The sequence below is a fragment of the Apium graveolens genome, chromosome 3 (genome assembly GCF_009905375.1).
Source record: "Apium graveolens cultivar Ventura chromosome 3, ASM990537v1, whole genome shotgun sequence".
Classification (NCBI taxonomy): Eukaryota; Viridiplantae; Streptophyta; class Magnoliopsida; order Apiales; family Apiaceae; genus Apium; species Apium graveolens.
In genome coordinates this window covers 235,957,123-235,984,593 of record NC_133649.1, presented here as the reverse complement: position 1 = coordinate 235,984,593, position 27,471 = coordinate 235,957,123, and the positions used below count along the sequence as shown (strand labels likewise).

Genomic DNA, 27,471 nt, shown 5'->3' with positions numbered 1-27,471 from the left:
TAGATAGGTAAATTGCTCATAGTTCAATCATAACTAGGAAACTGTGCATGCAATGAAAAATGAACCACAAAAAATGATACTAAAAGCTACTGACTTGTTGGTCCTCAGCCATAATGCTAGCAAGCTCCTAATAAGCAATATACAAAAGATATGCCGCCTGTAGGAATAAATAAATAAATGTACAGTTTACATAGCTTGATTTTAGGAAATACTTTATCTCTTTTATCTCTTTAAAATAGCTCAGGCGAATCAGGTGTATTAATCAAGCCACCAAGTTAGTGCAGTGGCTGAGATAAGGAAGCAAAAAATAACAGACCAGGTGATCAGATACAGCACAAGCAAAAAATAAAATGCTACATACCCTTATCCTTTAATCCAAATTTATAATAATTTCCTTGTCCTCCTCCTATGAAAATTTGAAAAGGTCAAATGGAAGCATGTTAGACTAAAAACACGTTTATTCTTCATTCAAACTCATTTAAATTATAAGGAATACATGTTCACCTGTTTCAATTTTTTCAGTCCATATAATTCACGAACCAAGTCTGCTCCGCACAACAAAACTTCTATTGTTTCGGGTTTTAAACAAGAGCGATGCGGTTCAATCACTCTACCACCAGCGCTGAAGGTCGACTCTGAAGCTACCGTGCTAATAGGAATACTCAACACATCAGATGTAATTTTGGACAGAATTGGATATTTTGCTGAGTTTCCTTTCCACCAAGAAAGAACATCAAATTTTGAACTTGGAGCGATAATTTTCTTATTCAAATACTCCTCAAGTTCTGACTTTGTAGGCTCAAGTATACCGCCACTCTCTCGAATAAAACTATCGTAATCATTGATCCCTTAAGGTGTTTCACTTTGTTCAATAATAAAATTAGCATCAAAAGAAGACACCCCAGATTCATTCCTTTCTTTATTAGCATCCTTTTCTTCCTTGCAATACTCAAAATACAAATCTTTCAAGGCATTCGATAAATAAGACAGATTTGTTTCAGCATCACTTGCAATCGGATAAAGAGTAGGAAAACAAAAAGCTGTAAGTTTCATTTTAAACCGCGGATCCATGAAGGCACCAATTGACATTACCAAGTTAGTTTTCCCTCCAATATTTCTCAAATTTCAATTTCATTTTTCGCGCCATCTCTCGAACATGCATATTTGGATCAATGGCCTTTTTATCTATTATATGCTTGACCCTTCTTATCTCTGATAAAAACAAATTCGAAGTTGAATAACCTGTTCCGAAAACAACCTTCGTGACATCAGAAAATACCTTAAGAAAGGAGCAGACTCCTTCAACTTGCTCCCAATCCTCCACACCCGGTACATACTCTTTAAAGCCTGGATCAGATGTTCTATATAAAAGAAAAAAAGTCTTGAATTGAATAGCACATTCCAACATATTATATGTTGAATTCCAGCGTGTAGGAACATCCAGAATCAGCTTCTTACATTTCAAACCTAATGACTTAAATATTTCAGCAAACTTAATTCTGCGACTTTTCGAGGCTGCTATATACTTAACCCCATCCCTAACTTTATCAACTATATCTTCAGTTGGGTTTAAACCATCTTGCACATATATAGCGCAACAACGAGCGTGCATCTTTCCCTCAATAGACAATGACCTTCTAACACTAAAAGTTTATTTTAAATACCGTAAAGCGACATCATTCGCAGCTGCATTATCTACCGTCAATGTCCCAATTTTATCAATAATCCCCCGTTCATCCAAACACTTAAATAAAGCTTCTAAAATTATAAATCTGCTATGTGGGGGAGGGACATTACAAAAATTTAGGACCCTCTTGTTGAAATTCCAATTGGAATCAATCCAATGACCCGTGACAACCATATAACCAATTTTCTGATGTGGGGAAGTCCACATATCATTCTTTATATTAATCTTTCTAATATATTTAAATATTTCTCTTAATTTTTTTTTCTCAATTTCATAAGTACTGAAACAATCTTTCCTAACAGCATAATTTTCTCCCAAAACGGAGTAGCTGTTCGCATAACTTTATCAGACATAAAACTCTCGACATGTCTAAACGGTAATTCATTTACTAAAATATAATGAGAAATAATTTTTCTCATTTCAAAATGATCATACTTGAAATTACCGACTGTTACCTCTGATGATTTCGTATCGATCGGCTGAAACTGAAGTAGTGCTTGACTTGTCTGTCCATTTTCTTTCCGACATTTGTCCACATGCCTGTTTAAAGTAGTTGTGCACCCTGTTGGATCACATTTGATCCTTTCCTTGTAAAATTTACAAATGGCAATCGTCTGATTTTTTTCTTCGGCCGTGTCCAAATATGGCCAGCAACGGGCTTTCTTTTTCCTCGGCTTCTTTTGGTAAGGCTGAGACTATTGAGTTTCAAGGCTGCCACTTTTCTTTTTCTTGAAATTTCTTCTTACTCAGTCAGTTCAAGAAGTTATTCAGATTTGTCGTTGTTATCACCATTTTCACCAACATCTTCAGATTCTATATCATCGCCAAGACTTCTTACTTGTTCAAATTCTGCATTTTCCGGAATAATTTCAATGTGATTCTTCTTTTTCCTGGAAGGAGCCATTATAAATCTGCAACAAATGGAACATTTTTAGGATTAGGATCAAAATTATATTAGCTTTGAAAGTATACATAATACGTTTATGGAAAGAGGCTCCATAAAAATGGACAGAGCAAGTATACAACAATACAATGCCATATTTCATCTAACTGCCAAAATACTGACTAATGAAATAATAGTCATTACTTAATATTAAACCCTTTATTGAATAATGACACTGATATTTTATGTAAACTACAAAAACCATATAAGAATTTAAATAAGAGCTCAGCGATGGTTTGCTAAATAACAAGTAGTAGTAGTAGTATTCAGCAAGGTATCTTGTTTTGCTGCTATTATGATTAAAACATATGAGGTTATCATTGCAAGAACTGATTTGCAGACATTAGTTTGGTATAGAAATACTGATACAGAGTTCTGCATCAAGGATGTACAATACTACAAGCTAGGGGTTTAGAACTACGTCACTGAGGATAAGCTATTGACTGCTCTGTAGCTTCCAAAATTGGTATGTACCTCAGTACCTGTTCCTTTAATAGTCTGCTTCAGATATATCAGTTTATAATCTTATCAGGCGCTTCACATGAGAAACATAAGTCATGATAAAATTAGTAACTTTATTAATTACTAGTTCCAGTAACTTAACATGATATTAGGAGGATACTGAATTTGATTTCGTTACACTCAGATATTCTCATAGACCCTAATGTGCATGTACAAATCACTGATTTAATCGTTCTAATCTACCTAGATATATTTTTTAATTTTGATTCCACTGATATATTTATGGCAGGCATTGATTCCTCCGGGCATCTCTTTCTTTCACAACTATACGGAATACTAGTGTATATCTCTGCCATATTTTTTCTTTACCTAGACCCGATAAAGCTCAAGTAGTCCAAACTGTACTTACATTTATAAATATTATGTATTGCTAGAGGTATGAGACACATGCATACCGTCACAAAAAGCCTTTTACTAGTGCTTATGAACAGATATATTACTCTACTTCAATGATTTTGAAGTCATCTTCCACTTATTGATCCTAATATTTAACTTAACCCATCCATGTGAAGCGCCTGATAAAGGTATAAGTATAACATAAGTTCTTTTGAATATATAATTTTCTAACCATAAGTCATGAGAAACATTTTCTATTCAAGTCATGAGGTTTTTAATTTTTATGACTCCAAAAACATTTCAAGAGATGCATAGATACCAGACAAATACAACTTACAATTTGGGTCTCTCTGTGAGCAAATAACTAAATACTTAAACCATGACAAATAGTTAAATACACTTAATATCAATTAGTCTTCACACAACATGACATTCAATAACAAGCAGAATAGTTGTGACCCAATCCATAAACATTATGAAAGTGAGCATACTCAAATCTGAGATGCTTTATCGCAACATATTTAAGACGTGTCACAAATTACTGTTAAAGAATTCTTGTGTGCATACATTGACAGTTACGTGCACTGGTAGTACAATGGGATGTGTATAACTAAATGATTAAATTCAAATGACTAAAGGTTCAAACCGTTCAGAAGTATTTACATATTGTACAATGGGGTGAACTAACACCCAATATTGGCTAATACTTCAATTCCCCTGTTATAAATTGTTCCAAAACATTTGTGTCTATCATAATAACCCTTTATGTGGAGGATACAAGTGACATACTATTCTGGCATTTGTTTGCTCGAGGACTAAATTAAATAAACATAAAATTCAACAAATATTTCACAGGACTTATATCAAACACTTAACATCATTTAAAATTGAGCACACAAAACTTAATTTGTGGGGTATAAGCTGAGCAAAAAACACAATAAATTGATCCAGATAATGAAGAATCTAACACGTAATATAGGGCATGGTTGCGTTTAAACAAAGAAGAAGAATAAATAGCCAAACATAAAGCTAAATACTTAAACGGTTAAACCAACAAAATGAAAAAGCATCTCGGACATAACCCAAAACTAACTAAAATGAGAACATGGAAGAGAACATTACCGGGGAATCTCAGATTTGGTAACCGTTTAACGGATTTGTTTGGGAATTTTGGGATTTAAGCGTATGTGAGGGGAATTGTGGTTTAAGAAATTTAGGGATTTGGTTTGGATAATGAATGAAATTTAGGGTCTGAGTCGTCTGACTAGTATGCTTTAGGTTTTTAGTTGAGCTGGGCTTGATTATTTGGACCTGGGTTAAGCTTTTTAGTTGTAATTTTTATATATTTAATGAGCTTTTAACGAGCTGTTCGATAACACTTATACTCGGCTCGACTCGTATTTGTTCGCGAACAAGATCGTGTTCGGCTCGATAGTTTTCAAGCTCGAACACATTTTTCTGTTCGGTAACAAAGCTTGGCTCGGTTCGTCAAAAAAAAATTAAAACTTGACTCGTTTACTTTAAAACTCGGCTCAACTCGATTCGTGAACAACCCTAATTACACATATTTTAAAAGTTTTGTTTTAATATAAAAATTTATATTCTTCGTTAACAAAGAGTTTTCAATGCAACACAAAAGAAATTCAGACTATACTTTTCATAATCCAATTTATCTCGACATTGATTCAAAAACTTGGCCAACGTAAATGTGTATATCCCATTTATGCAAATTTGTAAGAATATTAATAACATTCCTAACATTAGCTTATCAAAGAACCGGCTGGAAAGCGAAAGTGGAAAAGAAGTGGAGCTTTGAAATGCGTTGGTTGAAAGAGTTAGAGCGGATAAAGGCGAGTGGGAAGGTGGGTTTCAAGATGTGGTGGTGATGAAGGAGAGTATTATGGGAGACGGTGGCGGCGAGGGAAGACAGTGGTGTGTACGAAACGCGTGATGGATGATCTTATGGTGCCCATTTTTTTAGGGAAATTAGAAGGCGAAGTCTCAATTTTTCGAGTTTTGATTGAATGGAATAAAATAGGCTAAATAGTATTGGACGGCTCTGTTAAAAATATTTATGTTTATATAAGCCGGTGTTATTCGATAGAACTGAGATTAACCTTGTTAAAAGGGTTAAATGGCATTTTGGTCACTCAACTGACCGCAAACTTGCAGTTGGGTCATCCAACTCAGAAAACTTTCAATCACATCATTTTACTCTTAAAACTTTTCATCCAGGTCACTCGCCGTTACATTCCGTTAAAAATTTGACGGAATGCTGACTAAGCTTGGTGACTTGGCTTAAATAAATTCACCGTGGCATGTACAGTCAGCTGATGCGACATTTTGGTCACACAACTGACTTGAAACTTGCAATTTTGTCATCAAACTGAAAAAACTTTCAATTGTATCACTGACCATTATGTCCATTAAAAATTGAAAAGAAAATCGAATGAACCGGTCTTATACAACAACATTAAGGCCCCTCCCATCACACCCTTTTATAACAAATAAACAGATTATCATTAATGATTTTACTCATAAAAACTGGGGGTGCACATGGATCAGGTTGGCCACGTTAAATGTATTTTAGCAACCCGACCCATAGTTTGAAATTTTATAACCTAACCCTACCATTTGTTCGTTGGTTTTGATCGGTTTAAATTGAGCTAAACGGATTATTAAAAGTCATTAAAAATAAATAATTGTTAAAAAATATATTTATGATAAGAGAATATTGTGCAAACATACGAGTCCAAAAATAAAACCACTTTACGAGTCATTATAGAACAATTTTGGGATTTTGATATAAAATCCCAATAAAAAAAATTTCAAAATTTTTTCAAAATTTTGAATTTTTTTGAGATATTTATAACGACTTTGATATGAGAATTGAACAACATATTTATACATTTATTTATTGCATTTATATGTTCCAAAATTTTGTAAGAAAGAAGACAGTGGTTGTAGGGGTGCTCTTCGTTCAGTTTTTTTCCCAGTTTTTAATGGGCGTAATGGTCAGTGACTTGAATGAATTTTTTTTTTTAGTTTGATGACCAAATTGCAAGTTTTGAGCCAGTTGAGTGACCAAAACGTCGCTTCATCCGACTGTACATGCCATGATAGATTTATTTAATCCAAGTCACCAAGCTTAGTCAGCATTCCGTTAAGTTTTTAACGGAATGTAACGGCGAGTGACCTAGATGAAAAATTTTAAGAGTAAAATGATGTGATTGAAAGTTTTTTGAGTTGGATGACCCAACTGCAAGTTTACGGTCAGTTGAGTGACCCAAACGCCATTTAACCACTTATTAAAATAATCACTTCCCCGATTTAGAAGGAACAGACAAACTATATTAATCCGGTTTGGTTCGACTTTTGAATAAAACTGGAACCCAACTCGGAACCCTTAATTTTCAGTTTTAAAAATTGAAAATCATTATCAAATTATCTGTTCTATTTCGGTTTTAAAAATCTTTGTTCAATTTTTATTTGTTCGAATTCTGTTTCAAAACCAGAACAAAAACGATAATGTATTACTCCCTCCACTCACTCAATTTTTTATATTGGAATACGGAGGTTTGACATGCATTTTAATACTCTTATTAATATAGTTGCATAACTTTTTTTAAAAAAAATCCCTCTACACAAAAATATAATATTAATTTCACCTCTGATGAAACTTTTTTATACAAAAAAAAATTAAAAATAAATTACAGAAATATACTTTATAATTGCCTTAAAATACTTTCAAATAGTACAAATTACATAAACAAAAATTAATTAATTTCTTTTTTTCCCCGATTAAATCATTTAGTCTAAAGAAACCAATACACAATGTTATAGTTCTGCAGGCACGACAATAAATTTTAATTTTCTTAAGAAATGACTGCTTAAGAAATTTTATCTCCAGAACATAACACAAATTCAAATGAAAAAGGCCCTAATTGTCACTTTTTGGGATTAAATGACCCTTAATATCACTTTTTAAAACATGATCCAAAATATCACTATATAACATGGTTTCGTGTTACATTTTCAAATAAAATGACAAACGCAAAATCGGTTCACGTTTTCTTTTTTTTCTTTTACTTATTTCATTACTTCAATTCACGCTTGGGGACCCAAAACAACGCTTGATGTTACGTTTTTAACAATAAAACACAACTTAAAAATACATTTTCAATAATTTTTAATTAATATTTAATATTTTCATATCTTTTTATTGGCTTTCAAAAACTTTAAAATTTTAAATTAATTTTTTAACATTCATTCGTGGACCCTATTTTAACATTTTTTAATTTTTAGGGTTCAATAATCCCCTTTTGTGTTTTAGAAATATTAATTTTTTAGGATTTAATAATCCCTTTTCAATAATCTATTTTTCACAAGTAATAAATTTATTTAATATATTATTAAGTTGTTAAGCAAAAGTGTGCATTCAAAATATAAAAATGCATTACAACTTGGACTAACATAAAATTAAATTTTAAAAACTACTATTTTTAATAGTAAATCCTTATATTAGTTAGAACTATAATCTTAAAATTACATCATTTTGTTTTGTGGTTTGGAAACTATAAAGCCATCAAGATCTATCAAAAGAGCAAAATTCTTTTAAAAAAATAGTTAAAATACAATTTTAGAAAAATCCTAATAATTAAAAATGAAAAGATAAAATATAATATTGTACTTTAATAATATAATTTATCAAAAATATAAATAAATTTAAAAGATATTAAAGTCTTATTTTACATGAGAAATAATTTTATTAAAAATACAATTTAGAATATATTTAGAATCTTATTGATTGATTTTGCTTTATATAACAAAGAAAGTGTGAATAACCTAGATATGCAGGGGTAGGTAACTCAATTAACTTCCATCTATACAAGTATTTGTACTTCTAAATAACTTACATATCCTTATTTTTGTCGACCAAACAATTATATCATTTATCATTTCTAGTAGGGGTGAGCATTCGGTTCAGATATTCAATAATCGAATGGATATATCCAAAATTATTTGGTTCGTTATCCGAATTTATAAAATATGGTTCGGTATTTAGAAAGAACTTTCAAACTTTGGAATTTCAGAATTTGTTTTTGGATTTCCGGATTATCCGAAATACCCAAATTATTCGAATTATATTTTATTTTATATTTATATGCATATTATATATAAATATATTTAACTTAATATTACATCAACGTGTACCTACTCATTATTCATATCAGTCTTGTAAATTATTTAAACTTCAACAACTACTTCTTTGTTATTAAATACATAATATTAATCCCTTTTTATAAAATTATGTATAATAATAAATTTTAAATGTCATATTTCCTTATATTGATATTGATTTTTTTTGATTTTTTGGCTATTTTGGTAACCGAACCGAATTTTAGAATATGGTTAGGTAACGGACCAAATTTAATTCGGTATTTGAAAATGAAAATTCTTTTATTTGAATATTTGGATATTCGAAATAATTTCTATTCAGACTCCAAATATCTGAAAGTTCACCCCTATTTTCAGGGTATTTTAAATACCCAGACAATATGTTAATAATTTAATTTGATAGATAATTGGGCGGAAGTAGAACTACTACAAAAGTACTTCCTGTTTTTTTTGAACTAGGGCATAGTTTCAGTCGAATAACATTATAGGAATTACAATGATTGAACTCATAACCTAAATTGGACGGCTAATTCTATTAATACAAGTAATTCATAGCAATGATTTCAGAAATATGGATTGACATTGAATATACGAAAGATTATATGACAAACGTGCATGTTAAATGTGAGTACAAATAAAATATGAAAATGGAAGAATAAGTAGTAACAAAGTACAATAAACTTGACATAATCATGTATCATCTGCAAAAAAAGTCGTATAGGCTTAATGTAAATAAGAACAGACCCGAATAACTTTCTTTTCTGTAAAAAATGGCATACATCCATTGATGAACTTTATTGGTATTGTGTAGTTTGCATAATCAATCAACTTGGTAAGCGTATAGGATGTTTGACGATTTCTTCTCTGCTTCAACATGATATTATATATTGCCTAATTGTAAAGCAATTAGATTTTAAAGTTACTTTTATGTTTCAACGATAGATCAAATGTATCCCAGCCGTAAACCACTTTGATAACAAGAATTTTACTATTTTCAACTTGGATATAAATTCGATATCAATTCATTCTATTTATAATTTTTTTAAATTAAAATATATCCTTTTATTTTTCTTAAAAAATATAATGTGTAGTTATAAACGCATGTTACTGTTCTATCTTAAATTTCACCTGATTACTTCTAAATTACATTTATGAATTTATATATATTTTAAAAGTTATAATTTTGAAAATAAAAATAAATTGTTAATGTATACAGAATTTAAGTTTTTTATGCGTTATTTACCTTTAAATTATGTATAGCCTTTACTATATTCAAATTAAATTCACCATGGATAAACTATTATCATTTTCGATCAAATATATTTTACATTAAATATAAAATGTTGATAAATTTATAAATATAGAAGATCGGCTATCATTAGTTTGTTTATATTATAGTTTGGAATGATATTAAAGGGATAATTTGTTACTAATATTAATTAAAAGAAAATGTTATCGTTGTATGACATACTTTATATTTTATGCCTAACATATTTTATGCTAACATATATGATATTAAATCAATATTACTTAATTTTAGATTCACCGAAGTTAGATATAATTAACCCATTTTTCAGAAGTTATAAAGTATTATAATATTGAGATTTAACTGTTTGTACAATTAAACAAATAGGTATTGTTAAACACAGCATGACATTTGTGGGGAAATTAGAGTTAAAGCATTTTATATATTGCATCTCTCAAAAGAAATAGTGTCATGCAAAAGACTTGTTAGGTAATGAATACAACACATGGGGGTGAATGTGTTTTGGATTATTTTAAGGCTTTTTGAATATTTGTTACTTGGTTAACGAAGCAGATTAGATATGCAGTAATATTATGTTAACTAAAATAAAACAGTGCACACAATATTTCAAAACTCACTTTATTTTGTATTAAAATCAAACTAGTGTCTTGCTACAAATCCTGGATTTTTTGTAAGTAAGAACTCGGCTTCTTCCTTAGGAGAGTACAAGAAAAAACAGATCTATTTTATACAATTTATATGCAAAGGACCAGTGTTTACTTTATAGATTAGTAAACACGGGTTTACACAGCATGCAATAAATGTACTAAACCCTACTTTAAATTATCTCTAAAACTTTCCATTTCTAGCTTAGTGTATCTTTGCAAATCGTGTAGGTCTGTGACTTTCCTTTGTCAGTTAATCTTGGCCTTTGATCTTGCACTCTTCAAGCTACTTTTGCAGACTTTTTAATCTAAGTGATTAAATCATTTGTTGATTGATAATCTTGAATATTTAACTTGTCTGCATTATGTACTTGAGGTTCATATCAAGATCATCATTTTGTTGTATAGAGAACTGACATCTCGATAAGTAAAATGGCTTATCGAGATCTCTTAGTTCTCTATAAGTGTCTTTAACTTGTCGAGGTCTCTGAATTCTCTACAAGTGAACTTGACTTGTCGAGGTCTCCAAAACTCTGCATGTAGAAATAACATATCGATATCTCTAAGATCTCTTTAAGCATTTTGACTTGTCGATATCTCTAAGATCTCTAATGAGAAAATTGACTTGTCGATATCTCCAAACTTCTTATATTCATTTTGACTTGTCGATATCTCTGAGATCTCTAATATAGAAATCACTTGTCGATATCTCAAATCTTCATATCTTCATTTGACTTGTCGATATCTCCGGGACTTCTCTATAAGCCAATTTGGACTTCTCAATAAGTCATTCTGGAGTATTCAAATGACTTCTTTATATGACTTGATTTGTGACTTGTAGATATCTTGACTTAGAACATTTTTCCCAAAACAGATATATTCAACTCCAAGCTTCTTCACTAATTTCTCTGAGGCATGATCTTCTTGATCTTCAATCAGAGTTTATTCTTAGGCTTGAGACTATTTACAGTAAAATACTCCAGTCCAATCTTTGACTTTTTTATAGACTCAAGTAATACAATATAAAATACAAATTTAGATTATCATACAACTAATTCTTAGGGTTGTCAATATGGCTTAGTCTTGTTATAATACATGCATGTCTTGCACAACAATCTCCCTCAATTTGTGAGAAGATTGTTTATCATAAATTCATGCATGGTAACAAGACTAACCCCAAGTTATAATGAACAATGAAAGATTACATAAAATTGACAGAATATAGCTTTTATACATTGAGTGATTGCATGAGTTTGATCAGTACATTCATTATATGAAATTCTCATAGCCTGGCTCTTTTCTAATAAAGTCCTTGAGATTTACTATCACTTGAAGTTCTTCAAAGATTTCAGTCCCTGTTAGAGCTTCCACAAGCTCGAGTCAATCATCCAATGAATAACCATTCAAGTAACCAATTCTGAATCTTGAGAATCTGCCAACCTTAATGTTTAGAAAGTGTTCATCCTTGGAAATTCCGTTCATCCCCTTTGCCTTGAGCTCATTTGATCTTTGTTCAAATATGGAAATTTATGTTGCATACTTCCTATCCCTTTCTTCCTTTTCAGCCTTTTCTTTTGCTCTTCTTTCATCTCTTACTTTTAACCATACACACAACACAACTCTCCATGCTCTTGTACTAGTGTCCTTCCCTTTCATCAAGCTGATCACCCTTTTGATTTCTGCGATTAAGAATGTGTCCATTAAATTTATGCCAAGTAAAGTGTAGGATCCATCTTGATAAAAGATTATGACTTCCCTCAATGATACAACCCAAATTTTGACCATTTCAGCTAATTGTTGAAAGTAGTCATCATCTGTGATGCACCAATTTAGTGGTAGAAAATAGTTTGATTAAAACAGTTCTAGATAGCCCTTTCTTCAACTTGCAGCTTCTTTGGTTTTCTTCCAATAGATTTATAGTGAGTCTTGATTAGTGGCTTGAATGAGGGTATGTTTGTAATTTTCTTTAGAGAGGTTTGGCTGAAGGTGATTGGTATTTTAAGTAGAGTGCTTGCAGTTTATTTATACAAAAGCTTAGTCTTTGAGGTCAAGGGTAGTTGAATGTTTGAGCTTGTAGGTTTAGTGGCTTGAGCATGTTGGATTTGAATTGACTGGACATTTTTCTTTGAGACTTCACCATCTTCCCTCTTCTTTCTTCTTCTTTCTTCTCCCATTTTCTTATCATATCTCTTATTCCCATCGTGCTTGTTTTCTTCTACTTTGCTATTAGTTGCTTTAGAAGAATGACTTGGATTTGAGAAAGAAGGTTTTGCTCATCATGCTTCTGCTCATCATCATCCTTGTCATCTTTCATGTTGAATTATGAGTTTGGAAACATGGTATCAGCATTTTCAAACTGATTTAGCTACTCCTGCATAGCAGATATCCAATCAGGATCAAGTAGAGCTTCTTCAGTTTTCTTAGGCACAATTTGTGAAAGAAAGCATGCATGTAGACATTCATTAGTAGATGTACTTCTAGTCCTTACTCCAGCATTAGGATCATCTATAATTGTTTCTCTTGTCTGACTTCTATCCCATTTCCTGGTGTGAGTTTGTTGACTTGAATTTTTTGTATTTTCTTCATCATTGGCTTGACTTGCAGAACTTTCTCCTCTTTCTCCCCCTGAGTTTGTGCTATCAAATTCAGGTGATGAGCATCCATTCTCATGATTCACTTGTTCATTTAACTCTTCATCCATTCTGTGATTTGTGTTGACTTCAGCTTCATCCTCAGAGTCATTATCAATGTTGAGATTTTCTAATTTCAGGGTTTCAGCTTTATTATCATCAAGGAATTTCAAGCCTGGACACTTGTCATAATCAATAGTTATATCTGTGCTTTCCATAATTTTATTTTTTTTCAAGCACATAGACTTTGTAGGCAGTTCTCTCCAATGAAGATCCCAGAAAAATTGCTTCAAAAATCTTAGGGTCAAATTTTCGCACATATTCAGAGTTGTCTTTCAAAACATAACACTTGCTTCCAAACACATGAATATGTTTCACAGTAGGCTTTCTTTTAGATAAGATTGAGTAGGGTGATTTTCCTAAATTCTTGTTAATGAGATATTTGTTTTGAGTATAGAATGCAGCGTAGGCAGCTTCTTCCCAAAAACTTGTTGGAAGTTTGGCATCTTGCAGTATTGTTCTAGAAGCCTCTACTAGTGTTCTATTATTTCTCTCAACTACCCATTTTTCTATGGTGTTCTAGCAGCTGAGAATTCTTGAACAATTCCCTTGTCTTTGCAGAATTCTGTTAAAGTTGCATTTTTGAATTCTGTGCCATTATCACTCCTCAATCTCTTCACACTATTATAATCTTCAGCCTGCTTCTCAATCTTCTTGATGTGTTCAATTATGATGTGTGGGTTCTCATTCTTAGAATGCATAAATTCTATCCATGTGTACCTTGAGTAGTCATCCACCATCACAAGTGCATATTTCTTCCTTGAAATTGACAAGATATTTACTGGTCTAAATAAATCCATATGAATAAGTTGCAAATGTGCACTTATAAAATTCACAGTTTTACTCTTGTGACTTGATTTCTTTATTTTTTCATTTTGACAAGCCTCACTGACCTCATTTTGAGCAAACTCCAGATTTGGCATGTCTCTCACTAACTCCTTTCTAACAGGGTATTGATTGCCTTTTAATTCAGGTGAGAGAGCTTGTTTATACCATAATTTGCTTTGTTCTTTAGATTCCTTGGTGTAGAAGCAACCAATTCCATCCTCATTTGTTGAGTCCAGGGTCTGCAACAAATAAGCTTCCTTTCCTTGCTCCTTTCAAAGCATTTTCACCAGTCTTTTTGCTGATAATTAGGCATTTTCCTTTGTCAAATACAACATTAAATCCTCCATCTGTAAATTGGCTGACACTCAGGAGATTCACCTCAAGACCAGCTACCAGTGCTACATCTTCAATGACAATATTTACAGAAATGATCTTGTCATATCCCATTGTGAAACCTTTGTTGTTGTCTCCAAAAGTCACTACTGGGCCATCCATCTCCTCAAATTGTGATAGCAGGGCCATATCACCTGTCATATGTCTTGAGCATTCATTGTCAATGATCCATATGACCATCTTCACTTTTCCCTGCACACAATGAGGATTAAGTGTGTTTAGCAACCCAAGCAGTGTTGGGTACTTTCTTCTTGTTAACAGAATTGGTAGAAGTAGAATTTGATGATTCAGAAAGAATAGACTTCATTAATTGATGTGTATTTTCCTTTTTAACTGAGGACTCAATATTGACTTCCTTAAGATCTACTCTTAGCTTGTGGCAACTTGTCATTACTTTCATGTTACAAGGTATGCAATCAAACTTGTCACAGAATGAGTAGGGATCATCAGCCTTAGCTTCATTATACTTGCATGCTCCCACTCCTGGCTTGCTAACAACCTCTTTGCAAAGGTGAGTTAGATGATTAACAGAGCCACACTTTTGACATTGTTTCTTGGGAGCATCTGCAACAAATACAAAGTTACTACTTTTATCTTTTCCAACCTTCCCATTTATGTTTTTCTTCTTCTTTCTTGCATTCTCAGTCTTAACTTCCTTGATTGGTTTCTTGGGAGTTTGATTCACCATGGGCTTCTTCCTATCTTTAGGAGTTGGCGTTGTTTCTGTGCAATTTTTCTCATTATCCTCATCAGCAAGTTCTTGCTTTATCACCAACTCAAGTTCACTAAAATTTGCTTCACATGCCTTGAACAGAGGTACATCCATTTTCCTCAGCATAACTGGGACATCTTCATTTATAATTATTTTTCCTCTGTCACCTTCAACCTTTTTGTTGCTGTTCAATTCATCATAATCCAAGCCAATAGCTATGTTTGCACATGGCTTGTTCTTCTCATGGTACTGACCAACTAGCTGAGATGCATTTCTGAATCACTTCAGTTTCACCTCATTCTTCTCTATCTTTTCTCTTAGCACAACTTCTATTTCACTAGCACACCTGAGCTTATTCTTTATATTCATTTTCTTACTTGATTGTCTCAAGCTCTACAAGCAGTAATTCAAACTTTTATTTCTCACTCTCAAAATTCTCATTAGCTTTTAATAACCTACTGACCTCCTCAGTAACTGCTACCATGTTGGTATGGATGTGGAACATTTCTATGCTCATCTTTTCAATAATCTACTTATATTGACTTTCATTTAAATCAATAGTGGTAAAAGTTGGTACATGTATTTTTTATGAAGATGACTCTCCTTGCTCCAAGGCCATGAGTGCATAGTTTCCTACTTCCTCATCATCATCATTATATGAATCATCCCAACTTTTTCCTTCTGCCATATAAGTTTTACCCTGTTGCTTTCTTAGAAGAGCCTCATACTTTGCCTCCAATTCAAGATAGGCCATGTCCCTTTTTACCTTCGTAGGCTTCCTGCATTTCGTAGCAAAATGACCCAATTCATCACAATTGAAGCACCTGATCTTTGACCTATCAACAAATCCTGTTTTGTAGCCATTTTTGCTGCTAGAGTTGTACTGTGCCTTTGTCTTCCAGCTGCTGTCCTTGTTGGATCTATGTCCCTTATTTTTTAAGAACTTTGACTTCCTTACTCTAATATTAGAGAATTTCCTTGCTAAGTAATCCATGGACTTATCTAACTCATCCATTTCATCCAAATTATAGAATTCATCCTCTTCAAGTTCAAGAATAACTTGCTTTTGTGATTCCGTGTTCTTTTGCTCATTACTTGAAACAACTGGAGTCTGGATTTCTAGTTCATCATCAGATGAATGGTTGTCATTAACAACTAGTGCACTTGATCCATTAACAATATGCCCTTGAACAGCTTTTAAATATTTTCTTTGGATCATTTCCAGTTCATAGGTTTTTAGAATGCCATACAAAACCTCCAGTGTCATTCTACTCAAGTCTCTCCCTTCTCTTATAGCTGAAATCTTCTTTTCTAGATGGTCAGGAAGGGTGAGCAAAAACTTCAAGTTAACCTCCTCAGCTTCATAGTATGTGTCATGAAGCTGCAAATCATTAATCAGCTTGTTGAATCTTTCAAAGACATCAGTTATACTTTCCTTAGATTTAGCCATAAAACCCTCATATTGAAGCACCAATATTCTCCTTTGGTTGGATCTAACTTCCTCTGTACCTTCACACAGAATTTCTATTTTCTCCCAGATCTGTTTAGCTGTGTCACAGTTGACAATGTTATTGTACATGATATTGTTAAATGACTCTATCAAAATTAATTGTAGACCACTGTCAAGAGAAACTTTTTCCTCCTCAATGTCAGTGTATTTTGAAGGATCTTTAGGAACATAATGAGCTGGGATAACTGTTATTCCCAAGGAACTAACAATGAGATTTACAGAAGGGGGTTGAATATAAATCTCAAAACTTTTTCAAGTTTTGAGCAGTTTCAAAAGCTAAGTGTATGATGAACAGATGTGTGTGAATTGCTTTGAGCAGGTGCAAACAGATGTATATTCAAGACACAAATGTAAAGAACACAAAGGCTTTAAAAAACTTTTCTGGTGGATTTGTTGTTCCACCAGAGATGTGTATTTCAGAAAATATGTGATATAAAGAATTGATCACAGCTGCTTCCTAGTACAAACTAGATGATTTTCTCTCTATGTTTTTCTAAACAGCTCTGGAAAATTCACATCTAATTACTAGCTGCAACTTGGCTTATATATCACCAAGTTTACAAGTGAAGACAAAGATAAAATATAATTATAAAATAGTTCTTCACATGTTTCTTCTTCATTTCTCTATCCAATGCAATCTAAGATAATCTGTGAATCTTTGAATACTTCCTTGTTTGTACCAGAATAGAAATGCTGCTTTTTCTTGATTCCTCCAAGAGGCTACCACGTTCCAATTTTCTCTGTCAACCCATGTGCCTCTGTCAGCTTATGAATTGTCACTATCAACTGCTATGAAACTGAGCATCTGTTGAAGCTTTCATCCGTTGAAGGCTTTATCCGTTGATGCTTTAGTGACATCCGTTGATGCTTTAACAGTTGAAGCTTTATATGTTGATGCACTCATCCATTGATGGATGTTATCCGTTGAAGCTTTAGAGACATCCGTTAGAGCTTTGTTTCTCATCCGTTGAAGGCCTTTAATCTATCAGTTGATACTACTTCATTTATACAAAATTACAAGGCATGAAATATTTACAATTAGCCCTCCTATTTGCATATCCACTAGTAGTCAACATGACTTATAATTTCCCATAAATTCTAAGAATTATAACTTAAATGCAGAGACTGAAATGTGCTACAACACTAAACTTATTTCTAAGTAAAGCTACTCCATCAACGGATAGCCAAAGTGGTCTTGTCCGTTGAGGCTACAAACACTAGATTTTTACTTAAGTGTTTTGTTTAACTTATCATCAAACTAATACAAATATTCCTAAAAATAACCATATCTCTATCTGTAGATTCTTAAATCCTTTCCATATGAGTGAAAGGTCCATTCTTCAGAATCTGGATGTACAGGGGATTGTCCATCCTTGGAAACAGCATCATCTTCTTCTTCCATAATGTGTAGTTAGTTTTCTCAAAGGCTTGTATCTTGATACTGCTCATATTTTGTGTATTCATTCTTCCAAGTTCTTTAATCTATTTTCTTTCAGATTTTGCTCCGATAGCACTTGTAAGGTAATGAATACAACACAAGGGGGGTGAATGTGTTTTGGATTATTTTAAGGTTTTTTGAATGTTTGTTACTTGGTTAACAAAGAAGATTAGAAATGCAGTAATGTTATATTAACTGAAATAAAATAGTGCACACAATATTTCAAAATTCACTTAATTTTGTATTAAAATCAAGCTAGTGTCTTGCTACAAATCCTGGATTCTTTGTAAGTAAGGAACTCGGCTTGTTCCTTAAGAGAGTACAAGAAAAACTAGATTTGTTTGATACAATTTAAAAGCAAAGGACCAGTGTTTAATTTATAGATCAGTAAACACAGGTTTACACAACATGCAATAGAATGCACTAAACCTTACTTTAAGTTATCTCTAAAGCTTTCGATTAATGACTTATTGTATCTTTGCAAATCGTGTGGGTCTGTGACTTTCCTTTATCAGTTAATCTTGACCTTTGATCTTGCACTCTTCAAGCTGTTTTTGTATACTTTTCAATATCAGTGATTAGATCAGTTTGTTGGTTGATAATCTTAAATATTTAACTTGTTTGCATTCTATACTTGAGGTTCATATCGAGATCTCCAATTTGTTGTATAGAGAACTGACATCTCGATAAATATAATGGCTTATCGAGATCTCTTAGTTCTCTATAAGTGTCTTTAACTTGTCGAGGTCTCTGAGTCCTCTATAAGTGAACTTGGCTTGTCGAGGTCTCCAAAACTCTGCATGTAGAAATGACTTGTCGATATCTCTGAGATCTCTATAAGCATTTTGACTTGTCAATATCTCTGAGATCTCTAATGAGAAAATTGACTTGTCGATATCTCCAATCTTCATATCTCCATTTTGACGTGTTGTATCTCTGAGATCTCTAATGCAGAAATGACTTGTCGATATCTCTAATTTTCATATCTTCATTTGACTTGTCGATATCTATGGGACTTCTCTATAAGCCAATTTGGACTTCTCGATAAGTCATTCTGGAGTTCTCGAATGACTTCTCTATATGACTTGATCTGTGACTTGTAGATATCTTGACTTAGAATATTTTTTCTAAAACAGATTTATTCAACTTCAAGCTTCTTCACAATTTCTCTGAGGCATGATACTCTTGATCTTCTATCAGAGTTTATTCTTATGCTTGAGACTGTATACAGAAAAATACTTCAGTATGATCTTTGACATTTTTATAGACTCAAGTAATACAATACAAAATATAAATTAGATTATCATACAACTAATTCTTAGGGTTGTCAATATGACTTAGTCTTGTTATAGTACAGGCATGTCTTACACAACAATCTCCCCCAATTTGTGAGGAGATTGCTTATCGCAAATTTATGCCTGGTAACAAGACTAACCCCAAGTTATAATGAACAATGAAGATTATATAAAATTGACAAAATATAGTTTTATACATTGAGTGATTGCATGAGTTTGATAAGTACATTCATTACATGAAAATCTCATAACCTGACTCTTTTTTAATAAGGTCCTTGAGATTTACTAGCACTTGAAGTTCTTTAAAGATTTTAGTCCCTCTTAGAGCTTCCACAAGCTTGAGCCAATCATCCAATGAATAACCATTCAAGTAGCCAACTATGAATCTTGAGAATCTGTCAACCTTAATGTTCAGAAAGTGTCCATCCTTAGAAATTCAGCTCATCCCCTTTGCTTTGAGCTCATTTGATCTTTGTTCAAATATGAATATTTCTGTTGCATACATCCTATCCCTTTCTTCCGTTTCAGCCTTTGATTTTTCTCTTCTTTCATCTCTTACTTTCAACCATACACACAACACAACCCTCCATGCTCTTGTACTAGTGTCCTTCCCTTTCATCATGATGATCACTCTTCTGATTTCTGTGGTTGAGAATGTGTCCATTAAATTTCTTCCAAGTAAAGTGTGGGATCCATCTTGATAATAGTATTTGACTTCCCTCAATGATACAACCCAAATTTTGACCATTTCTTCAGCTAATTGTTGAAAGTAGTCATCATATGTGATGCACCAATTTAGTGGTAGACAAGCACCTTCTTTGGTTTTCTTCCAACAGATTTGTAGTGAGTCTTGATTGGTGGCTTGAATGAGGGTAGGTTTGTTATTTTATTTAGAGAGCTTTGGCTGGAGGTGATTGGTATTTTACGTAGAGTGTTTGCAGTTTGTTTATACAGTAGCTTAGGCTTTGAGGTCAAGGGTAGTTGAATGTTTGAGCTTGTAGGTTTCGTGGCTTGAGCATGTTGGATTTGAATTGACTGGACATTTTTCTTTGAGCCTTCACTATTTTCCCTCTTCTTTCTTCTTTTTTCTTCTCCTCTTTTTTTATCATCTCTCTTCTTCTCATCCTCCTTCTTTTCTTCTACTTTGCTATCGGTTGCTTTAGAAGAATGACTTGGATTAGAGCAAGAAGGTTTTTGCTCATCATCATTCTTGTCATCTTTCAAGTTGAATTGTGAGTTTGGTAACATGGTATCAGCATTGTGCTACTCAACTCATTCTGTACAAGATTCTTCTAAGTAGTTTCACTGATTAAGCATGTTAGATATTCTCCTACATTGCATGTGTTTTAAAGTACAATGTAAGGACATTTTATGGATATATGTATTTTAAACATATGGTGTGAATTTTCAATGCATGTACAAGGAGCAATGTAGCTCTAACTAATTGCATTTCAATTTATATGTGTTATTACTTTTTATTATTAATCATATATGACAAGTAAAGTTGTTAGCAAACAAGTATTCAAATGTTAAAATCACCTTAATCTTTCTTAGTAGCACCATTGTTGGAAAAACTGACAAAAGTAACCTACTAGAATTCAGAACGTGAAGAATTTAATAATGTCTCACTCTTCCTTAAATTTGCACCTTACGAATATTATGCAAACTAACTATAAATTATAATACAATGTACAGTGTGTAAAATTGTAATTAGTAATCTTATTGATTTCTAATTTAATAATGTCTCATATATCTTTGCATGGTAGACTTCATAGCAGCCATTCCTTTAGTATGTAGTTTGTAATCTTATCAGACCTCATGTTCTGAAGAAATGTTTCTCAAACAACTAATCTTCAATCTAGCGATAAAATGCTGCCAGTTGAAGTTTGATGCACCATATGAAGCCCAGTTTTTAGTATATTTGTTAAAATCTTAAGATTGAAAATTCATTTTGTTAAGCACTAATTTATGATATTTAATCCTTAATGCTGTATCTTTTCATTAGTCTACTTCATATATAATAATAGCCCTTTAGTAATCCTCAAATTGATCATCAACATTATGTTTGTCATCATTGGACATTTTAAGCATTTATGCACTATTGGAATTCTTAAGCATTGTCAAACATTTCCAAAAATGTCAATGAACATCAGAATGTGCTTAGTATAAAGAGTATAGCAGAAAGTTATGACTCACGCAAATGAATATTTTTGGCCACTAACTATATTAGTTATGCATCATAATTGAGGTAATGTACGTATTATATTAATTAACAAAGCATTCAGATTGTTACTAAGTTCACTTCTTATAATTGTCAATTACTTAAAACTGAAATCTTTGGCGAATATAATCGTCAATTGCTTAAAACTGAAATCTTTGACGAATATAATCCTGACATTGATTTGAGATTTTAATCAAACAATAGGTTCATGTATTTTTCTTTGAAAATGACGATTATGTTTTTTGGTGTATCTTTTATTTATTTTTATTTGTTCGTTAATATAATTAAGAGTTCATTATCGCAAGAATACCATATACCGACTGCTTTCATTTATATAACATTTTACGTTTAATAGATTGTTCAGATAATAAGTTTGCGTACCGCGAGAAAAATCACTAGTTTTAACTAATGAATATAACTAATAACGTTGAAGATGCTCACTAAAAGTCTTTCTATCCATTTTTTTTTCAAATAGAAGAATTATTCTTTTAATTAAAAACAAAATGATGCCCACCATAAAAATAATTTGTTATATCATCAAAAACATATTAATATATTATTGGGCTCGCTCTATTGGTGTCCCTGTCAAGATCGTAAATGAAAATTTTACACATACTAATGTCCAACAACATAATAAAAACTATTTTAATACTGGACAACACAATTAAATGCATATAAATAAATAATTACATAAATTTTACTACCTCCATCCCAACTGATTTTATACATGTACTATTTGCACGTATTTCGAGACTTTTATAAGGTATAGTTTCATAATGTTTTTTGTAATTTTTTTTTTGAATAAAATTTAAACATAAAATTTTTATTCATAAAAAAAAGATTAAAAGAAAATATGAATCTATATTTTAAACGGGTATTGAAAAAAATGCCAAAAAATAATGTATAAAATTAAATTAGACAGAATGAGTATCATATATACTATGCCTGCATAAATTTTATACATTGTAAAATATGCCGGATGTATTGGTGTCCTAGGCGTTCGTTTTGTGGCAGCCGGCCCTATTCGTATAAACATACACTCCCTCCGTTTCACTGGCATATTTATATGGGGGCCGGATATCAGCACGCATTTTAAAATTTTCTTAAAACAAGATTTTTAAATAATTTTAAATATTTTTTTTAAATAAAAATATGATATTTAAACTTTATACAGAAAAAAATTTTATAAATAAATTATAAAACTATATTTTATAATCCTTAAAAAGCGTGCCTAGTATGAGGTAAAAGTATATAAAAAATACAGTGAGAGTAATGAACTACGGTCGGCTTGATAATTAATTATTTAAATAAAAATATTACCACCTTTAAAAATTAAAATTATATGAATATATTTGTAAAAAAATACAGTTTACAATTTACTATTAGAAATGTTCAAAAAATCTGAAATCCGAAATCTGATCTGATCTGGAAAAAGCCCAGCCCGGGTGGCGCGGCCCGCATGCTTTAATGGGCCTCCTTTTTCTCAAAAATTTGACACGGCCCGAATCCCGAAAAACTCGGATAAATGCCCGAATTTAACAAAACCAAGTTAAAAGTCCAAAATTTTAAAAAAAACCCTGATAAAAGCGCGGTTCGGCATGGATAAAAGCCTAGGCATTTTGAAAAGCCCGATTAAAAAATTGATTTTTATATAAAATTTAAAATATACAGTACTTTTTATAACTTTTATAAAATATATTATAATATTAGAAGCAATTAAGATATATATGATTATTTTTATATTATATTAAAAATAATTATTTATTTCGGTATTTAAATTACTCTTTCTGATAAATCAAGTTATTATTTTCTCCGGTATATATCATAACCATAATTCGAGTTATAAAATATTAAAATTATTTTTAATATATAAATAAAAAATTCAGATAAAGCCTGATTTGACCCCGCTTGCAGGCCTAAATGGGGTATTATATTTATTAGGAAACCCGTCCCGGTCCGATTTTTAAAAAACTGCAGCCCAATCTGTTTTTAAAAAAATACGAGTAGGACTTTTTAAAATCATGATAAAATACAATCCGACGGATTTTTTTCGCATTTCCATGTACTATGACATTCAAAACTTGATGTGGCTTTACTTTTTAAACTATTTGATTCTCAAGGTATAGATTTTGCTCGTGCTGCGGAGAAACTTAGGCTGTACATACAGCTTTGAATCCCAAATCTTTATTGTCAGTCGAGGTCAATCAAACATGATTTGTTCAGGCAAGTCTTGTATTTTCTTTCCAGTTTTCAACCAACTCTATTGTTTTTTTTGCCTATTCTGCCTTTGCTTTTACAATTAACACAACCAGCACTCATTAAGCATGCCCTGTCCTATCCTACCAGTATTCCAGTACAGTCTATCTGACGCTGACATGGAGACAAGCTAGCTAGTCCATGATGACCATCTTCCCCGAACTCAAATTAGTTGATCAAATTTTCAAAGTTCAACTCGTACTACTACTGCTTTTAAACTGCACTTAACTATTTCATTTTCGCGCATGTATCTGCCGTTAGAGCTGTAAACTAACCCAGCAGTTCCTTAAACTCGCTCGGTTTGGCTCGTGTTTGAGTTCGATAAAGTTACCGAAGTTGAGTTCGTGACAATATTTTTTGTTCGATAACTTTAACGAGTCAAACCCAGCTTTCAGGGTGTTCGGTCTTTAAACTCGATAATAAAATAATTTTTTATGATTTTTAATGATGTAACAGTACGGATGTTAAGATATGTAAATTTTAGTCATGGAAAATAATAATTAAGAAATTTCAAATTTATTTTCCATGTTTTCACAAACAAATCCATTTAAAGTACTACATTTAAAAGGAAATGCGTTCTCGATTAATCAAATAATTTTTTAAAGTGACTATTTTTCCGATCTAATCGTACTGATGTTAAAATTAATGATTTTAGTCATATAAAAATTATTAACTTTTTTGCATTAAATTAAGTTAAAAGTTACGATCATTTTTTAAAAAATAAACTATTCATGTTCGGTTCGCTCGATAAGTTCGTCAAATAACTCATATTCGATTCATTAATAATCGAATTTGAGCTCTTAGGACTAAAATCTGTTCGATAGTATTAGAGCATATGCACCGCGTTAGTTTAGTGCATCAATTCGACAGGATTTTCAATGGACTAATGGTAGTTGTCCATGCACCGCACTAGAATCGATACCATCAATTTTTGACGCTCCATTGATTCAGCGTGCTGGCTAGCAATTTTCAATTGCCTTCCTGATGGCCATTAGTTCGTGGGCCCCACATTTCTTTTAACTTTTTGACAAAATCTGTAGCCATGTGCTTCCTTTGCAACGTTAATATTTTTGAATAACGGTCATATTTTAGTAACAGGTCCGATTTGTGTGTATATATATTGCTCCTTCTGCCTTAATTATTTGCAACAAATTTTACAACACCCACATTTCTAACTTCTCAATCTCATATTTCTTTGATATTATTATATTTTTAAATATATAATGGGTACTAATTAGCTTCCTTCCGAAGAATTACAATTGTGTATTTCAAGGGCTCGACAATCTGTTGATCCGATTACCGGTCGATATTCAAATAAGAATAATTTATGGGGGCGAATTCACGAGGATTATGCAAAAAAATGGTGCGGCACTCCGGAGAATCCTCATGTCGAACCACGTTCAAAAATTGCTCTTGATTCGCATTGGGCACCATTGAAGAGAGCACTAAAAAAATGGCAATGTGCAAAGAATCAAGCTAGTCGATATAGTGCGAGCGGAACCAATTTGGTAGATGAGGTAAATTTAAATATATTTTTTAAATACGTTTTTATATTATTCATGTGCTAATTTGGTATCTAAAATTTGTTATTTTTTCAGATAACTCAGGCTCGAGGACTATATTTCAAGGAAATGAATAAGACATTTGACAAATGGGAATGTTATGAAGCAGTTGCAGCCCATCTTCAATTTGTAGACGTGTCCACCACTTCTCCCCCATTCCAACGAAATTTTCCAACACAAATGGAATCACCAATTAATTTGAATAGTGATGATTGCGTTGATGAAGAAGGTTTCACGACTCCAGAGTCTAACCGAGAAACATAAAGTCCTTCAAGTCCGGTTAGACCGATGAGAGTAAAGGCGTCCAAACATGCAAAAAAGAAAGGAAAGCAACGGATGACCGAAAAAGAGGAGATGTTTATGGCTATCTTTAATAGTATGTAATGTCACCAAAAACAACTAGTGGAGGCCAACATCAAAAGAGACGAAGAAACCCTTCAAATGTCGAGGGAGATGTTAGAACTGGAGAAATGAAAAGAAGCAAGGCAGGCAAGACTTGATGCACTTGAGGAACAGAAAGAAGCAAGATTGGCAAAACACGAGGCTATTGAAGAATTAAGGGAGCAAACGAAGATCATGACAATGGATACTAGCCAAATGACTCATAACACGAAAAAATGGTTTAAAAGAAAGAAGGCTGAGATCATGGAACAAGTGAATCAGACTACTACTGGCAGTGCTTATGTTCCTCGCTTTGATGATGATTTCTATGATTAGTTTTAGCTATTATGTTTTAATTCAATTAGGTTCCATGTTTTTTAATTTTAACTATGTTAACTACTTTTAAATTCAATAAAATAAGTTTATTTAAATTGTCAAGTCGAACATTTCAAGAGAAAATAAATTGACAACTATTGGTTAGCTTCTATTGCCCAGTTGTACTCCACCAAATTATTTTGAAGCATTGTATGAATATAAGCTGATTCCAAATTCTCAATACGATCCCAAAATACTTTTTAATTTGTTCCATTAATATCAAATACAGGAGACTGGCCTAGAACATTAATATCATTTTGAGCTCCAGGCACACCAAAAAAAGCATGCCAGATCCAAGTGTCATAGGAAGCGACTGCTTCTAGAATAATAGTAGGTCGTCCTTTCCGACCACTATAAGCCCCTCCCCACCCGCTTGGACAATTCTTCCACTCGCAATGCATACAATCGATACTTCCAATCATACCTGGAAATCCCATTTGTTCCCCCCTTGCTAGAAGCCTTCGTAAATCTGTTGGTGTTGGAGCACGGAGGTACTCTTCACCAAAGAGCTCTTCCACTTGTTGACAAAAAAATTTCTTACACTCAAGTGTGGTTGATTCTCCCATTCGACATATTTCAGCACACTGATCAGCTGTTGCACCGTAAGCTAGCATTTGTAGTGCAACAGTCATTTTTTGTTGTGGTAACAACCCGAGTAATCCAATTACATCTGTTTTTTGATGCCAATAGGAATCTTGAGTGCAAAGAGCGGTCATGATGCGATTGAAAACATGAGGGCGCTATTCGATACCTCTGACGAAAATCATCCTCATTGAATATTGGACGATCAACGAAATAATCTTCCATGAGATTTATTCCTCTCGATAGCCTTTCTCTAGGATGATTAGAAGATTTTCCAGGTCTTGAGCCTCGTCCTTGTTGTTCATTTAGGGTATCGATGAACTCCTTCATCATCGCCGCTTCGGTCACCATGGTATTCATAATTTCTGCCTCTTCTTCACTGTGTTTTTGTCTCTCACTCAATAATCTTTCCAATGCATTCATTACTACAAAGATTGTATTGATTTTGAGATGACTATAATATGAAGATCATAATATTATTTATAGACAATTTTCTATCTTAAAAATCTAGATCATGATACGTGTCATAACGTGATTCAACAAAAATCTTATCAAAAATTTAAAGTTATCCACTATGTTATCAAAAATCTAAACTTATCCAACAATGTATTATTGGATATTATTTGTGGGACCATTAAATAATAGAGATGA

At 32.4% G+C, this 27,471-nt stretch overlaps 2 protein-coding genes across 2 annotated transcripts; both read right to left on the bottom strand.

Annotated features, from left to right (window-relative positions):
- Positions 1 to 1,096: 1,096 nt before the first annotated feature.
- On the bottom strand, positions 1,097 to 1,612 carry LOC141714902 (zinc finger BED domain-containing protein RICESLEEPER 2-like). Its single transcript, XM_074518398.1, has one exon. It carries the CDS (start codon positions 1,610 to 1,612, stop codon positions 1,097 to 1,099), a length of 516 nt encoding a protein of 171 aa, XP_074374499.1.
- A 24,826-nt stretch (positions 1,613 to 26,438) lies between these two features.
- Positions 26,439 to 27,243, bottom strand: LOC141714901 (uncharacterized). The gene is made up of 2 exons (XM_074518397.1): positions 26,997 to 27,243; positions 26,439 to 26,908 (listed from the first exon to the last, which is right to left on the bottom strand). Exons 1-2 carry the CDS (start codon positions 27,241 to 27,243, stop codon positions 26,439 to 26,441), a joined length of 717 nt encoding a protein of 238 aa, XP_074374498.1.
- Positions 27,244 to 27,471: the final 228 nt, after the last annotated feature.

Bases quoted from the DNA above. Each gene is read 5' to 3' on its own strand.
- LOC141714902 (XM_074518398.1), bottom strand. From the start codon at position 1,612: ATGCACGCTCGTTGTTGCGCTATATATGTGCAAGATGGTTTAAACCCA.
- LOC141714901 (XM_074518397.1), bottom strand. From the start codon at position 27,243: ATGAATGCATTGGAAAGATTATTGAGTGAGAGACAAAAACACAGTGAA. The intron at 26,909-26,996 runs GTCAGAGGTATC...ATCAAAAAACAG, and splicing joins ATTCAATGAGGATGATTTTC to ATGTAATTGGATTACTCGGG.